The sequence below is a fragment of the Phodopus roborovskii genome, unplaced genomic scaffold (genome assembly GCF_943737965.1).
Source record: "Phodopus roborovskii unplaced genomic scaffold, PHOROB, whole genome shotgun sequence".
Lineage (NCBI taxonomy): Eukaryota > Metazoa > Chordata > Mammalia > Rodentia > Cricetidae > Phodopus > Phodopus roborovskii.
The window spans coordinates 2770762-2795038 of NW_026126511.1; the positions used below are offsets into that span (position 1 = coordinate 2770762).

Genomic DNA, 24277 nt, shown 5'->3' on the forward strand with positions numbered 1-24277 from the left:
ATAAGTACATTCCAGTGTGTACATATCTTTTCTTCACATGGGAAGGACATCTATACGGACAATCAGAGCTACTTCTTGTGTGGTCTTCAACATGGCAACTGCTAATCATCTAAGAAAGTGATAGGATTATTATTATTTTGTTGTAATTGTCGTTATTGCTATCATTGTCTTTGATGAGCTAGTGGCTTGGATACACTGGCAAAAGCTTCCTGACATCACATTTCTGGGTATAGGACATGAGAAACCATGAGGGACTCAGGGCTTATTTTAGCAGAATTAGAATAAAGCATCAAAATGACGTAAGCATCTGTTAACAGAGTGCGTTCAGTAAGATGTAAATTAAAAGATTAATTAAAAAAAAGATACATACCCTAACATCCTAGAGCTCAAAGACAACAAGTTAAATGCAAATCAAGTGTTAATGTCTTGTATGTATGTCTTTAAGTAAGTATGAAACACCACATACAGTAACTACTGAACCCCAGAAGAAGCATAAATCTAGAAGGTTCTTTTGGAAAGAGAGGTGGGAACTCAAAAAGGGTGTGACCCAAGGTAGTTTTATCTACTTCTGTTAGTCATAGAACAAACAGAAAAAAAACTCCTTGAACAAAATATGCCAAATACTAACATATGCTGGGTACCCTTTCCTCTGAAGTTTGCAACAGCAGTATTTAGGTTTTGGAATATTTGCACTTACATAATGAGATAGCTTGGAAACAGCATCCTAATCGGAACATGAAGTTCATTTGTTTTGCATGCACTTATACATCTAGCGTGAAGGCGATTTTATATGATATTTATAATTTTTGTGCATTTTTGACAGGGACCAAGTGTGGGATTTTCCACACAGATGGAGGCCAACTGTCAGATTTTTCCATCTCTTCAGACTTCAAGGTCAGAGTGGCTGGCTAGCCCCGCACTTGTAAACGCCAAGCTGTAAGGACATACGGGTCCACTACACCCTGTCTATATGCTATGGGAAACATTCAATGTACTAACGTGAAAAGCAGGAGGAGGTTAAAAACGAACACTCACGGGCAGCTGCTAAGGCTCAGGCCATGATTTCACACCTTGCCTTCATGTTAGTGTTGCTTGGGCTCTGCTGCTCAATTGGGCACTGACAGGCTCTAGGCTCTGGCTAGTCCACTTTCCAGTTAGGAGACCTGTGCTTCTCACTTTGTGTTCACCTCAAGGTCTCCATGTTTAAGCAGAAAATAAATGAGCATTGCCATAGCCAGATGGAAGCCGGGGGCTCTGAGCAGAGACTGGCAGATACCTGGAGCCACCTGCCGCCAATAGCCATAGCCATAGCCAAATGCTGAGGGTTCTCTCCCAGCCTTCCCTAACTAAAGGTAGCAGAAAATTCACAAGTCACATCCTCTATCACAGGCCTGCTAGCGAGATACTGTCATCTCCTCATTGGGCCAACTCAGCTCTCTGTCGGCTCTTACCCGCTCACCTGCCTATCTTGAGAGAGCGCCCCGGGGCCTAAAATGTTCTCGTCTAACCCTGGACTTGCTGAGGCTGACTGAGCAGTTGCCTGTGACTCACCCAGGCTGGATGAAGAAGTCTTAGTATTCCTGGGAGAGAATGGCTGTGGCCGGAAGAGCCCCTTACCTTTCGAACTGCACCTTCTTGTGGCCTGCTTCTTTAACGTAGTCCAGAACCTGCTTCTGAGTCCGACCACTGAAGCAACAAAGACCACAGGAGTAAAGAGAGGTGACATGGGGGTATTTGCATATAAACACAACTTCTTTCTGGCAGCCTTTAATCCCAACAGAGGCAGGCAGATCTCTGTGAGTTCAAGGCCAGCCTGCTCTACAGAGTGAGTTCCAGGACAGCTGGGGGCGTACAGAGACACCCCACCCACCCACCCCTCGTATAAACCGAAACCAAAACCACATCTTCTCAGTCAGGTTTTAGGAAGGAAAACAATCCTCAGAATCTTGTGGTTTCTGTTCACTTGATCTCTTGCTACTCTTCCTTGTATTAGTAAGACAAAAACATTCAACTAAATAAACCCACTTAACCATGGCTGTGCGGCCACCAGCTCAGGGGTCTGTGTTCCTTAAAGTACAGCGGCAGCATTGTTTGGAAAATAAACGAAAAAACGTGAACCTAAGACGGGCAAGCCCACGCAATGCCTAAGGCTTTTATAAATAAATTCCTTTCTGCATGAGAGTGGCTAGGGGATTGGCTCGGTGGTAAAGCTCTTGCCTGAAATGCACATGGGTCCTGGACTCCAGCCCCCAGAACTGTTTAAAAAAAAAAAAAATAAAAACAAACTCACACAAGGAGCTAAAGGCAACTGACAGAGGAAGTCAGTTTTCTTCGGGACAGGTTGGCCGTGTTCCAGTGGGCGGTCCTACACCCAGCCACAAATGGGCAGTACTAAGTAGACACAAGGGGCCTAAAAAAGGCTACGAGAAGGAAAAGTGATGGATGTACAGAAGAAACTGGAGGGGTAAGAGTGGGCATGGCCTTGATCAAAACACACTGTATTCCTGTGTGAAACTCTTACATCATATATACATACATACATACACACTAATCTAGAGACTTACGCTGGGATTTCACTGTTACTGGCAGATGGCTATGTAGTTCCCAAAGGTTTGAAACAAAACCTAGGAAGGTGACATGGAGCTGGCTGGGACAAGCAAGCCAGTGCCTCCATTGGCCACAGACCCCTCACCTGAACCGGAATGACGACCCCCGGCTGAAGAGAACGGGCTTTGGTTTGGGTTTGGGTTCTTCGAAGAGTCTAAAAAAGGCATGATGCTCCACACAGATTTTCCAGAAGGCCTTGCAGAAGTCTCGACCGGCCATCAGAAATTCCAAGGTGTCTTGGTAGGAGCTCTGCAAAGGAGCCAAGCACAGCTCATAGGCATTCTGCCGAAACTCCAGGAAAAAAACAACAGAAACGAACTTGTCCATTAAATCGTTAACTGTGTGTTTAATCACAAGACCATTAGTTCAAAGACGGCAGAATATGATTGTTCCCAATGACGAGACAGGGACACTTTTCCTTCTCTGCAGACTTCCTTATGGGAACGAAGGGGAAGCAGGCACATACATGGACTGCGTAGGGCCGTAACATTTCTTGGTAGAATCCATAAACAAACCGCGTTTTCTTGGCTTCTGCTACCTCCTTAAAAATAGTTCAAGTATTAACACACACCCCCTTCCTTAAAATATCTTTCTTCTGTGTTCTTCCTCATGGCTCCTATCCGGGTTGACTTTTAATTCCACTGCAGGTGGTCCCAGAACGGCAGAGGAAATGAAATCCACCCCCACCAGCGCCCCCACTAAAAAGGCATTGAAGGCTCTCAGCTGACTAACTGGCGTCTTTTGATTCTGGGAGGAATATGGCAATTTTCTACTCCTACACTTAATGCTTCCAATTTCAGTGGCCGTGTTACATAAACAAAAGCTCCCAGAGTCCTCCGTGTTCCCAGCAACTCTGACTATTTTGGGGGCTCTCAGAGTTTGCACAAACTCAGCTTACCGTGTATATGCCGCGGCCATTCCCGCATAAACCAGCTTTCTGGAACAGCAATTGCATTCCCCCACAGAAAAGCGTTTATTGTGGGGTCTGCTTCCCAGGCAGGCTTATTAATCCACCCAACACACTGCATCTGAATTCTGAACCTACACTGCCCTGGCCACCCCTGCCCCATGGGATAAAGGACTCAGTTCCAGATGGCGTCAGGGATGTATCAGTCATCTGCTGTGTGGCTTCCGGCTTTCAAGAACCCATCCTGTATGGGTGGCACCTTTGGGGTTCTGCGGGAACCATGAGATGTAAAGCAGCAACAGGGATGAGCAGGTCAGGCCTGCTGCGCAGGTGAGGTCCCGGACGGGGCCACAGGATGGCTGAAGTTGTCTAGAGGAAGGGAAAGGGTCTTCCCCGTAGGCATGCATCTCTCTATTCTCCCTCCCAGAACACGCTTTCCGTGTTCCCGGTTCCCGAGCGACTTACGTTCACATCCGGTCGGAGCTTGATAAGAAAGCGCTTCCTCTTGAAACTCAGCTTCCGCACCTTGGCCCAGTTGAAAGCATTGATTTTTGTGAAACCCTAGGGAAAGAGAGCCAGCCATGAGCCAGGACATGCACACAAGGCCCACGGGGACCCCGGACAGAGAGAGGGCCGAGGGTCAGGGAAACCCTCTGATGGACGGTTCCCAGACTCTGTGTCTGCTGGGTGCCATGCACCCTCACACTGTTATAGAATTCGGCATTCAAACCCCATCTGCCTTCATGTAGGGAGGACACTGGTCAAGGTAATGAAGATAAATACAACGAAACCATGACAACCACCAATAGCAAGCATCTCTCACGGAGGACACACACACACACACACACACACACACACACACACACACGAGTGTACATGCACACATGTGTGCATGTGTGTATGAGTATGTGTGTGAGTGTGTGCACACATGTGTGTGCTCACATGTGTGTATGTGAGTGTGTGTGCATGAGCGTGTGCATGCACACGTGTGTGCATGTGTGTATGTATGTGAGTGTGTGTATGCACATGTGAATGTGTGCGCTTATGAATGTGTGTGCATGTGTGTTAGTATGTGTGTGAGTGTATGTGTGTATGTGAGTATGTGTGAGTGTATTGTGCACATGTGAGTGTGTGTGTATGTATGTGAGTATGTGTGTGTACGTGTGTGAGTGTCTGTGTGTACATGTGTGAGTGTGTATGTGTGTGTGTGTGTGTGTGTGAGTACGTGTGTGTGTATGGCATGTAAGAGAAAGAGGAGGGAGAGAGCAGGCACGCTTGCATGTGCAGGCCAGAGGTCACGGAGACAGGGTCCTGTCGCTGTGGAGACGCTGACTTGAGTGGCCTGCTGGGCTCCAGGAACACTCCTGTCCCCTCCCGGCGCTAGGACCCCAGGCTCATTTCAGTCGGTGCTCGCTGGCTCAGGTCGCGTGCTTTGCCACGCTGGCTCAGGTCGCGTGCTTTGCCACGCTGGCTGCCACGCTGGCTGCCACGCTGGCTGCGGCTCACAGAAGCATGGGCCGTGCACATCCTTACACTTTAAATCTGGGCAAAATCTGACCAATTCCTAAAAGTAGGTGGACGCTGTCTACATGCCCTCTCAAATACAGACTACCTGCTTATGTTCACTTTCAAAGCGGCATTTGTTTACTTATGTGTGGGAGGGGCACACATCAGCTGTGGGGGTCAGAGGACAACGCAGGCAGTCAGGTGACTTCCTACCTGTCCCGGGGATTGACCTCCGGGCCGAAGGCTGGGTGGTGGGTGCTTTGACCTAGGGACCGACGTCACTGCTCCTGCCCTGCTTGTTTAAGGAAACGTACTGTGGAAGCATTGGGGGCAGGGATTGCGGTTTGGATACAGTTTAAGTGTGTCCCCTAAAGGCTCACGTGTTGGGGATCTGGTCACCGTGTGGCAATGTTAAGAGGTAACAGGATCTTTTAAAAGAGGTTCCAGTGAGTGGTCCTCAGGAAAAAGGAATTACTACAGTTCTCAGGAGACCGCAGTGGCTGTCTGGCTTTCTGAGGTGGCTGTGGTCTTCCCCTCTGGTATGTGCCCTGGCCTTGTATCACCTTGCTGCGTGGCGAAGAGTGCAGAGAGAGGGGTCAGGACCGTGGCGGGCTGTTTGGAACTTCAGTACATCAAACTGGGCACGTGAACCTCTTCCTACCCGCTAACTGACTTGGGTAGTTTAGCCTAACAGAAAAGGGGTTACCAACACAAGGGTGTTCACTGCTGTGTTTTTACAAGATTCAAATGACTGAATAAATGAACCTTCGAAGCCGCACGCTGACTACGGGCAGGCGTGCAAGTCATACGTGAAGGAAGACAGGAAGTGGAAAGCAATGGTGAAGAAAGCCATCCCATAGCCAGGCGGTAAAGAGCACACTCAGGAGCAAAGGGACACAATGTCTTAAGGACAGGACAGGTTAAGAGTGGGGGGGGGGCTGGGGACTGGGGGCTGGGGGCTGGTGTTGCACCCATTTAGTCCCAGCACTGGGGAGGCAGAGGCAGGCGGATCTCTGTGAGTTCGAGGCCAGCCTGGTCTACAGAGCAAGTTCCAGGACAGGCTCCTAAGCTACAGAGAAACCCTGACTCAAAAAAAAAAGCAGGAAAAAGCTCAGGGACTGAGTCTATCTTGCTGGAAAATTACATGGTGCTGGAAAATTACTATGGTGCATTGTAAGGTCTGTTATTTCTCGAAAGCACGTCTGCTTTTAAAGCGGGGTGTAACAGAGTCCCAAATAAGCTGGTCAAACACAAATGAATTTGAGAGGAAAAAACCGAGAAGGATCAAATTTTAACTAAGGGTCAAGATGTCTGTCGCCTCCGAGTATGGAAGGATTTATCTGGGGTGTGAGCCCATGGCTCCTTTGGCTGTATTCTCAGCACGGGCCTGTTGGGAGTCATCAGGGTCTATGCTCTGAAACCCAAACAAATCCCTCTAAGCAGGAAGAGGAGGAATGCATAAGCGAGCAGACAGGCAGGCAGACAATCCAGAAGCTGGAGGCCCGGGTGAGTTTGCCTCCTCTTGTTCACTGGGAAATAAGCACCAGGCCTCAGCCTGGCCACCCACATGACCCCGGGGAGATCAGCCCACACCCCTCCCTCCCTCCCTCACCAAGGGAAACGCGCTGTGCTCTCCACACCTGAAACACTAGGATTCCCGTGTTGGCGACAGCCAGGTTGATCTTGGTACCTTCCCTGTCCTTGGCAGGGTGCAACCGGATTCCGTACATCTCCAGCCGACGGGCCACCTCCAGGAGCTGGAAATCCGACTCTGCTGGGGTTTGTCCACTGAGAAAGCAAGGGAGGGAGAGAGTGGCTGGAGCTTGAGTTCCCCGTGTCTAATAATTTCAGATTAAGCGGCTGCTCCGGGGAAATCAAAGGCTGTCCGATCAGATGGCACCCAGCCTCTACCTACTAACCCCAAAGCCTCACGGGGAGGACAAAAGCCCTATTGCCACGGTAACCCAAAACCCACGGTCCCTCTCCCAAGCCAGCCAATTTCTTAGGATCTCAGTTTCCTCTAGGTCACGCTAAACTAAAACACTACTGTGTTAAGCAACTTCTCGGCCACTTTGACGTAAGCTGAACCTGGGAGCAGAAAGCAAAGCCACTTCTAGTATCAGCAGGTGCAAATGTCTGTCTCTGAGCCTCAGAAGGAAGGCGCTGGGTGTCCTCCTGACCTGACCAACCCAGACCCAAAAAAAAAAAAACGGGGATATCATGGACGTTCTGGAGTTTTCCCACATCTAACACCACGTGTGGCTCGATGCGTGCATCCCCGTGGTCCGGCAAGGTGATCACAGCCCCCGCATTCTGGGGTCACCCTGCCTCAGAGCGAGGGTATCAGACACCTCTGTACTTTCTGACGGTCCAGAATGGACCACAACACCCCAGCGAAAGCCTACACCCCTTCCTTCAGCCTGTTACATGTCACACAATGTACGTATGGGTGCACACGCATGCACACATGTACACCCTTGCACCAGGAGGCAGAAAGCGACAGGAACCCATGCATGCAACTCACATGTGGCCGTGGTGGAACTCCACGATCTTGTCTTCTAGTGCATCCTGTTGGGGTATGTACTTATTTTTTGCTAAGTGTTCTCTGTCCGATGCTTCATCAAAATCCCCAATCTCGGCTACAAAGGAAGAGAAGGGGAATGTCTGTCAGACTCCTGGGGGCGTGCCTTCTCTGTGCACCCTATTACCTGTGTAACAAGCTACTAGAGGGCAGCATAGTGGCCAGGGCCCTGCAGTTAGGGAAAGCAAGGGTGTGGTTGCTATGGAAACGCCTGCCACATCCAGTCCATTCAGCCACTGTCATTAGCACGGCCTCGGAGACGCTCCACATCCCTCTTCCCCTCACTTACTGGCTGCCTCTGCTGTAGGTGGTGACTGTGTCCCCTAACTACCTTCTCTGGACGGAATTCCCATTCCATCACAGAAACCGTGCACAAAGCTGAAGGATGCCCTGGCCTGCAGTGGCCCAGATGGAGGCTTCGGTCTCGTCCACCTGGCCTTCAGCAAGCAGTGTAGATTCCTGGTATTCAAGGCAGATACGGGGGCTGGACCGATAGAGCACTGGCTGCTCTTGCAGAGGACCTGGGTTCTGTTCCCAGCACCCATGTGACAGCTCACAACCATCTCTAACTCCAGGGACCCTGTGCAGTCTTGGTGCCTCTGTGGGTACCTGGCATCCAGCCAGGGAGGCAAATATTCAAAGTAAAAATAAACAGAGGCAGGGGAGATGGCTCAGTGGTTAAGAAGACCTGTTGCTCCTTCAGAGGACCTGAGTTTGGATCCCACACCAGAAGGCTCACAACCACCTATAACGACAGCGAATTTTATGCTCTTCGGCCTCTATGGGCGCCCACACACACAGCATATGCATAAATTACACATAAATTTTAAAAAGTAATCGTGAGTTTTAAAGTCTCTGCGGACAATGAATTAGCCATCAGTGCATGCTGCTCTGAAGGGAAATATGAGATCAGATGCCTAAAGAACTTGAGACATCGTCATGAACCGACTTTGGTTTTTCTGTGTGGCTGTATTTAAGGACACATGCCTGATCCTTCCACACGGCACTCATGGCCAAACGGAGCCCACTGAGCATATGTATTTTCTCTATGATGTGTATCACACTACACTCAGGGATGAAGGGGACACTTCAGCATCATGTGAGGGCCAGTTTAGACAACAGCTAAGTCACCAAGGACAGCATAAAAATTCGAAAAGTGTGGCACTAAATGGGCCACGGGAAGGGTCCAGAGCGTAGGCAGGGCTTCCTCCTGCTGGGCCTCAGCTGATGAGGAGAATCAGATTTTCCCTGTCCTGGGTGCGTCTGCAAAGGACGCTGAAGGCACAGTATTGCTCTGGGGATAAATCTCAGCGACTGCGCAAGTCTGAAATGAGACTATCAGAGTAGCGAAGGCAAAGTTCTAAATTTCGTAGGGGACTTCAGTTTGGGAAAAGAGCAAACTCTTTTCCATCCTGATGACAGACGCGTGGTCGGTTAAGGGTTCAGGTTTTCCTCCAGTATCAGGGTTAACATGAACCCCGGTCTCTTCGGTCTCTTCCTGGAGACTTAGACTCCTCTAACACAATGGCTGCCCAAGAGCAGAATAAACTTGCTTCCGAGCGCTCCACTCTGCGAATTACTTGAGACCGGAGGGAAACCTGCAGTGTTTTATGTTGCACCCTAACACTAATGACACATACTCAGCGATGAGTACTAAATCCAAGAGCAGGACAAAGCAGATTTGGTGCACTTGTCCTCTGCCCATCCAAGCTTCTCCTTTGAGACAACTGAGACAATACGGTGTATCTGTCTTGAAAACAGATCTAGTGTCCGCAGAACACAGAGGTCCAAAGTGATGTTTGAGGATGTGCCATTAAATGGAGTTAGTGTCTCTGCCCTACCAGGGGCACCCGCGGTAACGGCAGAAACAACCCAGACATTCTTAACTGTGCTTCTGTGTGCCTGTGACTTCTCCTCAACCAGGTCAGCGTGTGATTCCAACAGGGCTGTCGAAGGAACAAGAGAACTTACACTGTACAATGTGTGAGATCAGGAGGGCGGCGCTGGTGTCGTTACACGTCAGCCTGCCCTGAGCCAAGTCCTGCTTCACCTGCAGAGCAAACAGGTACCTGTAAAGGTCAACAGAGAGACGGAGTCACACAGAGGCAACCGGAGGGTCGGCATCCAGAGGCAGCGTCGTCCTGGCAATCTGAACGCACGGTAAGGAAGCTAGAGGGAAGCACGTAAAACCGAGTAAAGAGAACGCCTATAGAAACTGTTAACTCAGTGCTAGCTTTTCATGGAGGCAAGCCCTCATCAACCCATCAGAAGGGGCCTCCCGAGCCAACTCTGTCACAACCTGGCCACAACAATGGTTACAATAAACGGAAACGTACTGAATTGTAATTATGAACTAATGAAAATTCAAGATTCCACGGTGATTGTGGGTTGGTGAAGAACATAAGAATTTTAACATACCACTTCCCACGATCTATTATTCATAGAACCCCTTATCCAAAAACAGGTCTCTGACCGGTGCGTTAACAGCATAAAGGTTACTGAAATAACCAACCAGAGGTGATCTGAAGCCTGTGTCACTGGAGGGAGTTCAGGCCCGGCACTGAAACCTGCTCAAAAGCCTATGGCCTGGGAGGGAAGCTACTACTGCTTTCTGACTAAATGGATGTGTCATAAAAATGCTTTCTAAGTAAGTATGTTTATACCCATAGATCCTCTCAGCCTCGGCCACAGACGCCTCTTTCTTCAGTGGGCAGCAGTACAGAGATTCATGATGAAATTGAGTGGACACTCAGTGCTTCCCCTAAATGGGGCATTTGCATCATTCCCACACCAGGACTCAGGGACACCACAGAGCAGGGGGGTCAAGCAAGAGCCGGGGGCCGGGGAGCACCGGGGCGGGGAGCACTGGGAGCACCGGGGCCGGGGAGCACAGGGGCCGGGGAGCACCGGGCCGGGGAGCACCGGCTGGGGAGCTGAGATTAAAGGCATGCGCCACCACCTGAAGAGTCTTAATGTAGAAAACAGACATACAGGACAGTCGGGGGGAGTTGAGAAATTTGAGTTCAATGAGGGTAGTCTATAACATGACAAATACATGTGTCCATATAAATATACATACATATATATATACATCATGCTAATTGACACACAAGACGGATGAACTACTTCTATGTTCTCAGTCTCAATCAACTGTTACAACTTTCTGTAGCACAGCTACTGCTTCGTAAAACAAAAGATTGCTTTATTACACTGTGATGGTGTTGGGTGGGACTGGGGTCTCACACATGCCAGCTGTGGTGGATCGGATGACAGTGTCTCACACCCATGGGCCTGGATGTTTGACTGTTTGGTTACCAGGACATGGTGCTGCTGGGGAGGCTTAGGAGGTGTGGCCCCGTAGGGCAGGCTTTGCGAGTTTGAAGACTACTGACTTGTGTGTCAAGACGTGAGCTCTCAGCTTGCTGCTCGGCCACCACCGCCTCTCACAGTCTGGAACCATCAACTGTTTTCTCTTAGTTACCTTGGCTGTGCTGCAGTATCATAGCAACAGAAAAGTGACCAATGCACAAGGCTGGTACTGCTTCTGACTACATCCTAACTGATTCTAGAAGAAGAAAAACGCAGTTAACAGAAGCAAACACACAGAGTTCCGTAAGACCTGCACAGCATACACTGCTGAGTCCAGCAGGCTCGCCATGGCGATGGACTGTCCCAAACCCATGGTTACACGGACGGACAACCCTGATTAAACCGTGTGTGTGTGTATGTGTCTGTGTCGGTGTGTATCTGTGTGAGTGTGTGTGTGTGAGTGTGAGTGTGTGTGAGTGTGAGAGTGTGTGAGTGTGTGAGAGAGTGTGTGTGAGTGTGTGAGAGAGTGTGAGAGAGTGTGTGAGTGTGTGTGAGAGAGTGTGAGTGTGTGTGAGAGAGTGTGTGAGTGTGTGAGAGTGTGTGAGTGAGTGTGTGAGTGTGTGAGTGAGTGTGTGAGTGTGTGTGAGTGTGTGAGTGTGTGAGTGTGTGTGAGTGTGTGTGAGTGAGAGTGTGTGTGAGTGAGTGTGTGTGAGAGTGTGTGAGAGTGTGTGTGAGTGTGTGTGAGAGTGTGTGTGAGTGTGTATGTTTCTGTGTATGTGTGTGTATGTGTGTGAGTGTGAGTGTGTGTGTGTGTGTGAGTGTGTGTGTGTGAGTGTGTGTGTGTGTGTGTGTGTGTGTGTCAGGGTGCTGGGCTGACAGGGTTAGAATGTAACAGTAGTGAGAATGGATTTATACACAAGTACGAAACTGTTGAAGAATAAATTTATCAGGTAGATTGATAATCCACGGTGAGGAAGTTAACTGTAACATTTCAACAAATAGTAACTTAAAAATTAATGACCAGGGCAGGATGTGGTGGTGGTGCACACCTTTAATCCAAGCATTTGGGAGGCAGAGGCAGGCAGATCTCTGTGAGTTCAAGGCCAGTCTGGTCCACAGACAGAGTTTTTAAAAAGTGACCATTGCATAGATAAAAAATAAAATCACAACACTCGGGAACTAGCAGCTGACAGCAGGGACCTTGGCTGAGTTCCTTCCAGGAAGAAGAGCAGGGAACAGGAAATGACCTCCCGTGAGCACAGGGGCTCCTGGGGAAGGGCTGGCGGCCTCTTCCTGGATCAGACAGTGGGGACTCACCCCGAAGCCAGCCCTTCAGAGTTACGGGCCTGAACTCTGACCCACATTGTAGCTGATTTTCAAACAGCTACAAGGGCTTTACATTTTAAAAGCTGTGCACGTTGAATAATTTACCAACTCAAACACCAGGGACTTATTTCTGGCCAGAGTCTAACAGGCTTCGTGGGTATTGGGTGACAACAGAAGGTCTTGGAAGTGTACACACATGCGTGTGTAAGGCCTTGCCATCTTCTGGCTAGGCTTAGTCTCTGTCTCCAGGCTGGGGTAACAAGAGAAACAGCTTCCTGGGGCTGACACCCTAAGTAGAACACACTGGCTGTTCTTGCTTTCAGACACTTAGCAACACCTTTGGGGTTATAAATGGAGGCAGTTCCAATCAAGCCCACGGGAGCCAGGGCTAACTCCTACTCAGGAGGCACTAAATACGGCTAAACGGCGATGACAGTAACACAAACCGCCTCCAAGGGGAGCGTCTGGGATAGTGAGACAGGAATGCCTGCTTCATACCCTGTCTGCAAAACATCGATGGTCTGATCTGTTGGAAAGTCATAATTTCCCCATTGTCACCAAGTAAAAAGTAAATAATTAAAAAAATGTCTACAACAGAATTCTGGTGGAATCTTTTGGCTGAGAAAAGGAACTGATCCAGCTGAAGACAGACAGACAGACAGAGAAAGGGGAAGAGCAAAGTGTGTGTCCACCATCAGCACAAGAGAAAATTCTGAGCTTTGCCATGAGAACAGCTGGGGTGGGGTTGGAGAGATGGCCCAGGGGTTAAGAGTGCTTTCTGCTCTGGCACAGGCCTCGGGTCCAGCTCCCTGCATCCACAGAGCGGCTCACAACCATCTATAACCCCAGTTCCAGGGGGTGTGATGCCTGCCTCTGGCCTTCGAGGGCACCAGGAACACATGGTAATAATACACATGTAATATATGCACGTAAAACATTCACATGTAAAACACATATACATATATCATATATGTATGTGTGTATGTATGTATATATATGTATGTATACATATATATATATACACATACATATATATATATATATACACATACATACACACATTTTTTTTTTTTTTTGAGACAGAGTTTCTCTGTAGCATTGGCTGTCCTGGAATTCACTCTGTAGACCAGGCTGGCCTTAAACTTACAGAGAGATCTACCTGCCTCTGCCTCCCAAGTACTGGGACCTAGCAGGAAATAGCTTTAAATGACAGGGGGAAAAAAAAAAAAAAAAAAAAAAGGAAAAAAAAAAAAAAGAAGAAGAAAAGCTACGAATTTCTTACTCAAAGAGCTCCTGGCTACTGTTTTAAACATGCACCCCACCCCCCAAAATCAGTTCTTTTCTCTTCTAGAAGCCTGGGTGCCAGTGTCCGTACAACTGACTCCACAGTTCAGTAAACAGAAAGGAATCCAGTTTCCTGTGGAGTAGCAACTTAATCTCCTCTCTATAGAAAGGCTGTCCCTGGAGGTCCACTGCATCCTAACTGCAAAGCTGGACTAACTTCCCTTGTGCTGAGAGCAGCCGCTCTACTGTGTCCTGGGCTCCTGTCCACCCCCTCCCGAAAGCTCTTCCTTACCATGCAACACAGGCATGGTCTGAACCACCATGGTGTTTCTGCTTGAGCAGGAATTTGAGGCTGTAGCAGTCTCAACACAGTGGGTCCCCAAGATATCAAACTGTGCTGAGGACAGTGATGGAGGTTTATGGAAATCTCAGGTCAATTTTGCTCATTATCAAGCCAGAAGAACAGGATTTCTGGCAAACACCCTTAAAATATTGGTCCATGTTGGGAACCGAAAACAAAACCTGCCACATCCACCTGGCAGAGATTGAAGGGTTTATCAGTCTTGGCAGATAAGGTGGCAAAAACCAAAACAAACAAAGAAAACTCCAAAGCAACAACAAAAGGCAGCAAACAAAACCAACACACAAGGCATACTTGGCTTTACGGTAACAAGATGCACGGACATTTAGAATAAAGACCAGAATGATTAACAACTACAAAAACCCCGAAACTCTAAAGACAAGTTAAAATCAAAAAGAGGCAAAATGATTGTAAAATAAGAACTTTTGATGGGAAAGATAAAGATTCCCGCCTCTGATTTCCAAAGTAGGAAAGGGGGTCGGTGACTGACGGGGCCAAGCATATGATTACACCTGGGGTGGCTTTACTTTTATTTCAGCACAGACTCCTGCCCTAGAAGCTGGGGCGTGGGGACACACTGCCCAGGGCTCTACGTGTCTTGTGACTTAAGTTCTCAGCCCTGACTGCTGCTCCCGTACCAAAGTCTACCAACCACAGCTCCTAGGCGGCTGGCGGCTTCGGGCAACTCAAGGCTCTTCCAGCTCCTTCCTTCATTTTGTAGGCACAGACAGAAGAGACAGGGGTCAAACCGCTGAGCATTGAAGAGATATGGTCAAATAAACATTATGGAAACGCTTAGTCGATCGGAAGTTAGTGTTCACTTTTCCTCTACACACCACGGTGGAGCAAACGTCCAGTTGCCTGCTACTGACCTTGTGAGTTCCTCTTGGAGTTGAGTGTGGTCGGGTGGGAAGAATTTCACCACGAACTTAACGACAACATGCTTTGGCCCTGGATAGAACAACAGAAATCATTAGGGTGTGAACGGATGGGTGTTCTCAAAGTCACCAAACAGAGAGACTTCCCAAGGCTCGTCATCATCATTCCAAGGTTCCCAGAGTCCAGCCACACCAAGCCGTCCGGAATGGCCCCAGCTGCTAACTCACACATCTTCAGAGAGACAGGAAATGGTTCTCACAAGGGTTCTATACACATTCGGTGGAGCTAAGCTATGCTTGCGTTTTTAAACCACTCAGCTGTATGTCTCCAGATATTTTTGGTTTGTTGTTTATTTTAAACAGGATCTTACTATGTAGCTCTAGCAGGCTTCCAACTCATGGAGATCTGCCTGCCTCTGACTCCCAAGGGCCGGGACTGAAGGCAAATGCTACTATAGTTGCAGACCAGCTGCCTTTATCTATGGGTAGCCTCAGGTCATCTGAAGGGGAGATAATGAAAATATGAGCCACTCACACAGTGGTTTAGGCTATGTAGCTGTCTACAAAGCCTGGCGTCTACCCCGTTCATCAAATGCGTTTCCAGGTCCCAAGCTATGAGGAGGAAATACAAGAGTTGGGGCTCGGCATACGCCACTGTCGGTCAAGGGCCTTTACTGTCTTGTGCATATTTCCAAGGAGCCGGGACAAAATCAGGAAGTAGCTGAGGAGCAGAGGGAGACTGTGATGGATAGGTCAGAATTCAAGCAGAGCTGAGCCAATTATGATGTAGTGATCTGCAACGCAAGTGAGACTTCTTATTTTTGGTGGATGTAACAGTCTCATAGGGGCTGCCATCTGGGATGACAGCCACATCAGCTGAGTGCTATCAATGGCATGATGGGAGTGAGGGGCATTATGGGTATGTGGTGCATGATGGGTATATGGTGCATGATGGGAGTGAAGGGCAGGAGATTGAACCTAGTGCATGCTCAGCATGTTCTAGATAGCTGAGATACTATTCTAGCTCTATGGAATCCAAATTTTATCAGCAGTGCTTACTACAAAACGAGAAAAGTGCACATCTATGTTTTTCCTATGTCTTGCAATAAACACACGCATATACACACAAAATAGACTTTGTGACCACACGTTCAAGTTTAGGAAGAAACAGAAGTATCGATGTACTCTAAGGTGAAGATGTTGGCCATGTACAAAGAGTTAAGAAAAAGGGACAAGGCATGGAGAGCGGAGAGCTGTGCAGTTGTTAAGGGCGCTGGCTGCTCTCACGGAGGGACCTGGGCTCCATCCTCAGCACCCACACAGCACTCACAAGCAACCATTCCAGGGGATCTGGTGCCCTCTTCTGGCCTCCTTGGGCATTGCATCCAAGAAGTGCACAGATACAGGTGAAATATTCTACACACCCTTTAAGTGAAACTCAGGAATGCCGACGCCAAGGGCCTGGAGACATTTTCAACTTAACTCTAAAATGAGGGGAAATGGTGGCCCAAGCCGTAAGAGTCTAAGGCCAGCCTGGCGTACAGGGAGATGAAGGATGCATAGCGTCAGGGCAAGAGAGGACATGCACCCTTTCACGTCAGTCGGCCATGAGCACAACCACCACGGCGGCATGAGAGAGGCAGAGGCCATCGTCATTTCCACACTCAGGCGGCTGTTCGGGTCCAAAGGGACCCAACGCTAGGAAAATTTCTGTTGTCAATGTTGCGACGGCCTCGTCACACGGGGCCAGTCACAGCACACAGAGGAGGCAGAGCTAACACCCCTGTTCCAGTTAGGACCTCACAGGCATGGATGCTGTGCCACCACAAGGGGACCCCCATGAATCACCAAAGGGCAATCCTGTGGATTGATGGAGAGAAGCATGAATATTCTGGGGCCTGAGCTCTTAGCAGTGTGTCCCGCATCTCCCCCTACTACTAAGTCCCAGACACAGAGGGGTAAGGGTCATTGCTTGACTGCAGTGCTCGGAGACCAGCAGTGATTTCCAGGCGGGAGGGCCCGCAGGCACTTCTGCAAGTCTTTGCATCCGCAGCAACTGCGGGGGTTCGTAGTAATCAGGGAAAGCGAGCTAGGGCGTGGGGCGCAGCTAAAGCCCGCAGCTCCGGTGTCATCCATTTGATCTGGGCCATTCGGGAAGAACACAGCTTATCTCAAAGCAGTGAGAATGTGAGAATGGTAAGCTGGTGCTCGGAGGCCAAGAGACAGGGTGGAAACGTTTCCTATTGTTTTCAGGGCCTTCTTAATCTCTTCTGATATGCAGGATGGACTCACGTTAGGGCTCTGCTTGTCCATCAGATACACACACTCATATGACAGTGACATACACCACACACATTCACCCACACCACACACGCACACACACGCTAACACACACACACGCTAACACACATTACACACACACACACCTCACCCTCACACCACACAGCGCCCATACACTCACATACCTCATACACACACACACACACTCAAACACACCACACACCCTAACACACATCACACACACACCTCACACCACATAGCACCCTTACACTTACATACCTCATACACACACACACCACACATGCACACACCCTAACACACATCACACACACACCTCACCACATACACACATCCTCTCTCTCTCCCTCCCTCCCTCCCTCTCTCTCTCTCTCTCTCACACACACACACACACACACACACACACCCTCACACACTCTCAAATAAGCACATTCTCCTCGGACAAAACAAGCATTCTGATTTCATAGGCTTTGAAGGCAGAGATCAGAAGACCTCAAATCTATTTTATGAATAGAAGGCTCCGCCCTCCCTTCCCCGAGAACATGGCAGTCAAACAGCACGGAGGAGGCAGGCTCAATTATCCTGAGCCTTAATAGTGAGCATTAGTCATTAATCAAGATGATATTTGATTTTCCAAGGGAGGTATTTATTACCAAACTATTATGTATGAAAACGGCAGAAGTTACATATTTTAATAGTCTGTGGGTTGGTGAGTGATGACAGGCTGTCACAAGGGAAAAAAGGATCTGTATCTCTAGTGTTCCGTGTCAGACAGACAGACACCTCCTCACCGGAGTCACCCGGCCTTATGTCTGCCACAGTGGAGAGCGTGAAGGATATACTTACTTCGAATCTGTTTTGCAATGGGCTTCAGGAGGTCCAGCCATACCTACAGAGGGAATAGAACCAAACGAGACAGCTTCAGTGAAAAGTGCAGATTTGGGGACCATTTTAATCTACGAAATGAAAAAATTCTGAGAATCTCAGGTGTTTTCCTCGAGAACATTTTACGCTGCCACCCCCTACAAAACTTTATTATTCTCTGCATGACCATTTTGCCTGCATGTATGTCTGAGCAACACACACTTGCAGTGCTCCCAGTAGCCACGAGAGGGAGTTGGATCCTTTAGAACTGGAGGAGTAGCTGGCTGAGAGGCAGCGTGTGGGTGCTGAATACTGAACTGCAGGCCCTCTCGGAGAGGGCCGCTGCTTCAGCCTCTGCTACGCCTTCTGCATAATCTGCAGAGTCTATGTCTGAACCTGACAATTCAAACCTTTTTAAGGGGCTGGAGAGGGGCAGAGGTTAAGAGCACTGGCTGCTCTTCTAGAGAACCAACCTGGGTTCAACCAACACCCACATGCCGGCTCACAAGGCCTAGTAACTCCGGTTCCAGGGGACCCGACACCCCCTTCCTGCCTGTGTGTGTAGTGCATGGATGTGGTACACTTACATACATGTAGGCAAAACATGTATGTAAATGTATATGCATAGTGTATAGATAGAACACGCATAATAACCACCCTTTCTAAGTTCATATGAACAGCTCACAGGTGGACAGTACGGCCAAGAGTAGAATGCTTGCTTAGCAGACATGAGGCTCAGGGCAATGCAAAAAAAGTTACAAACTAAGAAAAACTCGGGGCTGCTGAGATGGCTGGGCAGCTAAGTCTCCAGGGGCCGCCAGTACAGGCCACAGCACCCATGTCAGGCAGCCCCAGGGGATCTGGTGTTCCAACCTGGGGGCACCTGCAACCTTGCGCACGTACCCGCATGCAGACACACACCTACACCAAGGAAATAATACAAATACTTTCAAAAGCTAAGGCATCTCCTGCTCTTATCTGGGCCTTCATCATATTTCCCCATTCGGGAGATTATTGATGAATGAGTGACGGGTGAAATGATCATATGATTACCGGCTGAGTGAAACACGCACACTTCCTAGAGAGAAGAAATCCATATATGGTCACGTACCCACAGAACAGTAAACCCTTGAGGACAAGGGAGCGGAGTAGGTATTCACACACTACCACACACACATGCTTACCTAGTTTCCTACCTCTCAAAGACAATGGGACTCCTGTAATCCAGGAGAGAAACCCGAGCCATGCTTGGCGCATATAACGTGTCCCAGGTGTCCCAACCAGAACTCAACAAGGCGGACTGAATGGGCCTCACCCACCCCCAAGTCCTAGCTGTTTTCCACCCACACGCTCCCTACACACAGCTTAAATCAGAGAAAAAACAGCTGGCCTCATTAATGAAACGTAAGTTAAGCGCACAATCCCCTTTTATGTATTCTTTTTAAAAAAAACTCTCCTCGAACTACCAGTTAGTTGAAGGGAATTTTCTCTGCACACAGGACAGAAACAAGGTTAAAATTCTCACGGTGAAAGGAAAGGTTAGAAAACACGAGAAGCCACCTGGAGTAATTCATGTCAAGAACGACGGCTATTTGCAAAGAGAAAAATGTCAAACGCAAAGAAGGAAAAGCTGATACGAGGGAATGATTTGTGCTGGAAATGCAAATTAAAACAGTGACAAATGACTGGATACACCATATGTGGTAACCGTGGGTGTGTGTGTGTGTGTGTGTCTGTGTGTGTGTGTCTCTCTCTGTGTGTCTGTCTCTCTCTCTGTGTGTGTGTCTCTCTGTGTGTGTCTGTGTGTGTCTGTCTCTGTGTATGTGTGTGTCTGTGTGTGTGTGTGTGTGTCTGTGTGTGTCTCTGTGTCTCTGTGTGTGTCTGTGTGTGTGTGTCTGTGTGTGTATCTGTGTGTGTATGTCTGTGTGTCTCTGATTGTCTGTGTGTGTGTCTATGTCTCTGTGTGTGTGTCTGTGTGTGTGTGTCTATGTCTCTGTGTGTGTGTGTCTGTGTGTGTGTGTCTCTCTGTGTGTGTCTGTGTGTGTCTGTCTCTCTGTGTGTGTGTGTGTGTCTGTGTGTGTCTCTGTGTGTGTCTGTGTCTCTGTGTGTGTGTGTCTGTGTGTGCATGCCTGTGCCTCCGCATGTGTGGTTGTGGCTGAGGATGACCAGGGCATGGGAGGCCTCACTTTACTCTCATTGCAAGGTGAATGTGTCAGCACAACTTGTCTCTAACTGTCCCAGCCATGTTCTGAAGCTGTCCCTTCCAAACTTCCTGCATCAAGTCATCCGTGTCTGTGAATCATGCATTTGTGCATGCAAAACAGTATCACTAAAGTGCTAATTTTAACATTCTATGACTGAATTTTTTTTTACGATAGCCCAGATAAAACAAGTAAATGGAATAGTGTACATCTACAAGGATGTATTACCGGGCAGGCATTAAGGATTATGCACTTGGTTATTGTTCATTTGGAACAATCTCACTCTGTGTCTGGCCAGCATTCACTATGTAGCCTCGGGTGGGCACGTGAATACAACAGGGCGGTTACCACAGAACTGGAGCTGGTGTAAAGGAGGAAGTTTAGTTCGTGCTGCATCAGGCAGGCGGGCAGGCAGGCTCCTTATCTAAAAACCAATGGGATTTATTGGTAAGCTGCACAGGACAGCTAAAGGAAAAGATCGTGTCCAGAATGATACCAGGATTTCTGCTATGGCATCTGGCCAGTTGCTGATGTCAGTCCTAGGTAGAAAAGGACCAGCCCTTGAGATGCTCCTGGATTATCCAAGAAGATGTGGGAAACAGGAGGATGTGTATGTCTGGAGTTCAGGAGAGGCTGACAAGTAATTTCTCATTTGGAATTTGTTCTGTGTTGAGGTTACAGCTGTGGGGTCCTGAGAGCAGCCCCTCATAGGCAGAGACGAATCCTTTGATGCCTGCCTTAAGCCACCTGCGCTGCTATAACAAAATGCCACAGGCTGGTTGGCATATTTTAGTTTCACCATGGAAGAACACGGTAAACGGCCCAGCACACCTGGTCCCTCCCTCCCTCTCGCTCCATCTCTTTCTGAGATGGGATGCTACTATGCAGCTTTGTCTGGCCTGGAACTCAGTAGGCAGACCAGGCTGGTCATGAACTCAAGAGATCTGCCTCTGCCTCCTGAGTGCTAGGATTAAAGGCGTGTGCCACCACACAAGCTCCTCTGACCTATTTTAAGTGGACCCTACACCATCCACAAGGGCTCCATCCACATGGCCATTCACCTCTCAAAGGCCCTGCCTCCTAACACTATTTATTGACTTGTGGCTTAGGATTGCGACACACAAGTTCTGCAGACGTATAACAGTCAGGAGCAGAAAGGAACGGTCTTGTGACCCAGGCAGTGTGTTCGATCAGAAGGATGAGTATGACAGCTGGTAAACCGGAGGTGTTTGCCAGCACACCTGTGAGTCAGTCAGTTCTGGGGTGACCCTGGAAGCCCTGTGGGCAGAGAAGGGATGTGAGCTTTCCTGAGTATCTCCGTTTGTGGTGATGTATTATTTATGATTTAATAAAGATTGCCTGAAGGATCAAAATGCAAAGCCAGCCACACCAGCTGGCTACAGAAGCTGGGAAGTGGTAGTACACACAGCTTTCATCCCAGGACTCAGGAGGCAGAGGCAGATGGATCTCTATGAGTTCAAGACCACCCTGAGCTATACAAGATTGAACCAGTCTAACAGAGAAACAGAGCTCAGGCTTTAATCCCAGCCCTAGAGAGGTATATATAAAAAGGCAGGAGCCCAGCGACTCGGGCTGCACTCTGAGATTTAGTCTCCAGCCACGCTGAGGAGAGGCATCAGCCTGAGGCTTGGTGAGAACTCGTGGACCCTGGATCGCCTTTCAGTCTGAGCTAGAGGTTAAGAGCGAGTGGCCGGCTGCCTTGCTTTTCTGATCTCCAGGTTGAAGCTTAAACCCCAATATCTGTCTCTGGGGTTTTGTTTTTCGTGCACCATCTGCTGTGAGGGAACAGAATGGGAAATGCCGTCTGTAAGTCAGAAAGGACTCAGGTAAGACTCGCGAAGGCGAGGGAGGAGCATGCGGGCAAGGAGAGCCGGGAGACCTCGGCGGGTGTGAAGAGAGGGGACCACGACACCGGCAGGGACCACAAACTACAGTTGGTATACTGTCAGAGAGGAAAACATGTCCAAGGCTGACCCAGGGAGGGTGTGTGTGTCGCTGCTTCCCTATGAAGTCAGAGGCCCCCAGGCTCAGGGGGGAAATGCTCCCAGTAGTCATGGTGTGAGAGAGGGTGACTTATCCCGAGACGCGGGGCCCTCAGTCTCTGTAGTGACACCGAGGATGCTCGCAGAACACGCCTAAACTTCTGCAAAGGGCGGATCTTCCGCTTGCCAGCAACAGAGGTGCCAATTTCATGAACTGTTTCTAAACATCCCTCCCTCAGCTTTTGGTATTTCTCTGGAAGCATCAAATACACATGACGGTTTGAGCCAAATCAAGCATGTGGTTTTACGGCACACGTGGCTGTGAACACGGACTCCATGTGAGTTAATCAGGCAGGGGCTGAGGAGCCCCCTACAGTGACACCACCTGGCGGCATCAATCATACCCCACTGAGCCAGCTGGGGTGGGGGAGGTGCCCGGCCCCCCTAGCAATGGACAGCTGAGGGAGATGGGCTCACCTGTTGTCTTGGTTGGGGGCGTCTATGCCTGTGACACCAGAACACCAGGACCACGGCAGCTCTTATAAAGGAAAGCATTTAATTGGGGCTGGCTTACAGCTCAGAGGTTTAGTCCATCACCGTCATGGTGTGGCACAGCGGCAGACAGGCAGATGTGGGGCTGGAGACGGAGCTGAGAGTCCCACATCTTGATCCCCGGCAGCAGTGCTGTGAGACACTGGCCTCTGAAACCTCAAATCCTGCCCCCAGTAACACACTTCCTCCAACAAAGCCACATCTACGCCGACAAGGCCACACGGCCACTTCCCACGAGCCTACGGGGCCATCTTCTTCCAAACACACCACCACCACCCCCGTGACCTTCTGTGTTCATTCACACGGTCTCTTCTCAGGACACAGAAGGCAGGCCGCACTGCGGTCTACGTTAATGTCGTCAGATTTAACCCAGCCACTGCACACTGAGGCTCTGGGAAAGTGAGCACACAAATCCAGCTAAGCGTGTTTCCCTGTCCAGGTCAGCATGGCTTCCCAGCCCATCTCCCACCGCTCGCCGGTTCTCAGTTCATCCCCAAATCATTTCCTCTCCTATCTGGGGAATGTGCACTGAATTCTGTGGTGGGAAGTGCTTTCACAGGCAAGTGTGGGGGGGAGGGCAGGGGAGGGGAGGGGTACTAAGGGAGAGGGGAAGGGAGGGGAGGGGAGGGGAGGCACGTCACCATGGCAGGTACTATCTTTGTAGGCAACACGAATAGTCTGAGCTATTAGTAAGGGGTCAAGGAAGAGACAACTTTGTATCTACTGTGCCACCGGGCACTAGATATCCTGTTTAATATTCATAACAGCACGGTTACTTTGTACAAGCTTTGGGTGTGTGAGTGCATGCATGCCTGCTTGTGTGTGTGTCTGCATGTGTGTATACATGTGTGTCTGCATGTGTGTGGTATACGTTCAAATCTCTGTCTTTTCTGGAGCATAAAAAGCTTCCTTCTAATGCTAATAACTCAACATAAGTTCATCTCTCTTCCTGGCCGCTCATCTTGTATTGTGCACATGTGTATGTGAACACACACACATGTGCGTGCACACACGCATGCATACACATGCATGCATGCACACACACATACATGAGGGGTGAGTGTGCATCTGTGCATGTGGAGGCCAGAGACCAACATGAGCTGTCCTGTCTGCCTCTATCATTCTTCACTACTTATGTTTGTTCTGGTGTTTGGAGATAGGATCTCTCACAGAAGGAATCTGGGGCTCACCAATCTGCCTAGACTGCCTGCCCTCCACCCCTACCCCCACCTCAGAGCTGGGGTGACTGACAAACTCAGCCGCTGGGCTCCAAACTTAGTCCCTTGTGTTTGTGTGACACACACTGTACCCACTGAGCCATCACCAGACCCTTGCTGTCTTCTTACTAAGTACTCTGTGCTTAAAAGCAATCAACTTCTTATAAAACACACAAATAACACACCATCAGAACCCTGTTCTGCTCTGAAATGCCTGTTTGAGAGTAGAAATTACACACCACTCTAAACTTCCAGCAACTAAGGCACAGGTAGGAAACTTAAAATTCGTGCTACAGAAACTCATCTAAGGTCTAGAATTCACGGTCACATTTTACCAAAACAGGAGAAGCTGGGAAGAGCTGCGGAGATACCCTTGTGGGAGC

The 24277-nt window shown here is 49.1% G+C and overlaps 1 protein-coding gene across 2 annotated transcripts in view; it reads right to left on the bottom strand.

The window, feature by feature from the left end:
- Positions 1-24277, bottom strand: part of Farp1 (FERM, ARH/RhoGEF and pleckstrin domain protein 1) — a 158295-nt gene that overhangs the window by 43484 nt on the left and 90534 nt on the right. For both annotated transcript variants that reach the window (XM_051195208.1, XM_051195207.1), the window contains exons 3-10: positions 17904-17946; positions 14754-14832; positions 9573-9670; positions 7545-7659; positions 6661-6808; positions 3980-4075; positions 2693-2856; positions 1618-1686 (exon numbers count right to left, since the gene is read on the bottom strand). In XM_051195208.1, the coding sequence (XP_051051165.1) occupies positions 1618-1686; positions 2693-2856; positions 3980-4075; positions 6661-6808; positions 7545-7659; positions 9573-9670; positions 14754-14832; positions 17904-17946 (812 nt within the window). The remainder of the gene's footprint in view (positions 1-1617; positions 1687-2692; positions 2857-3979; positions 4076-6660; positions 6809-7544; positions 7660-9572; positions 9671-14753; positions 14833-17903; positions 17947-24277) is intronic.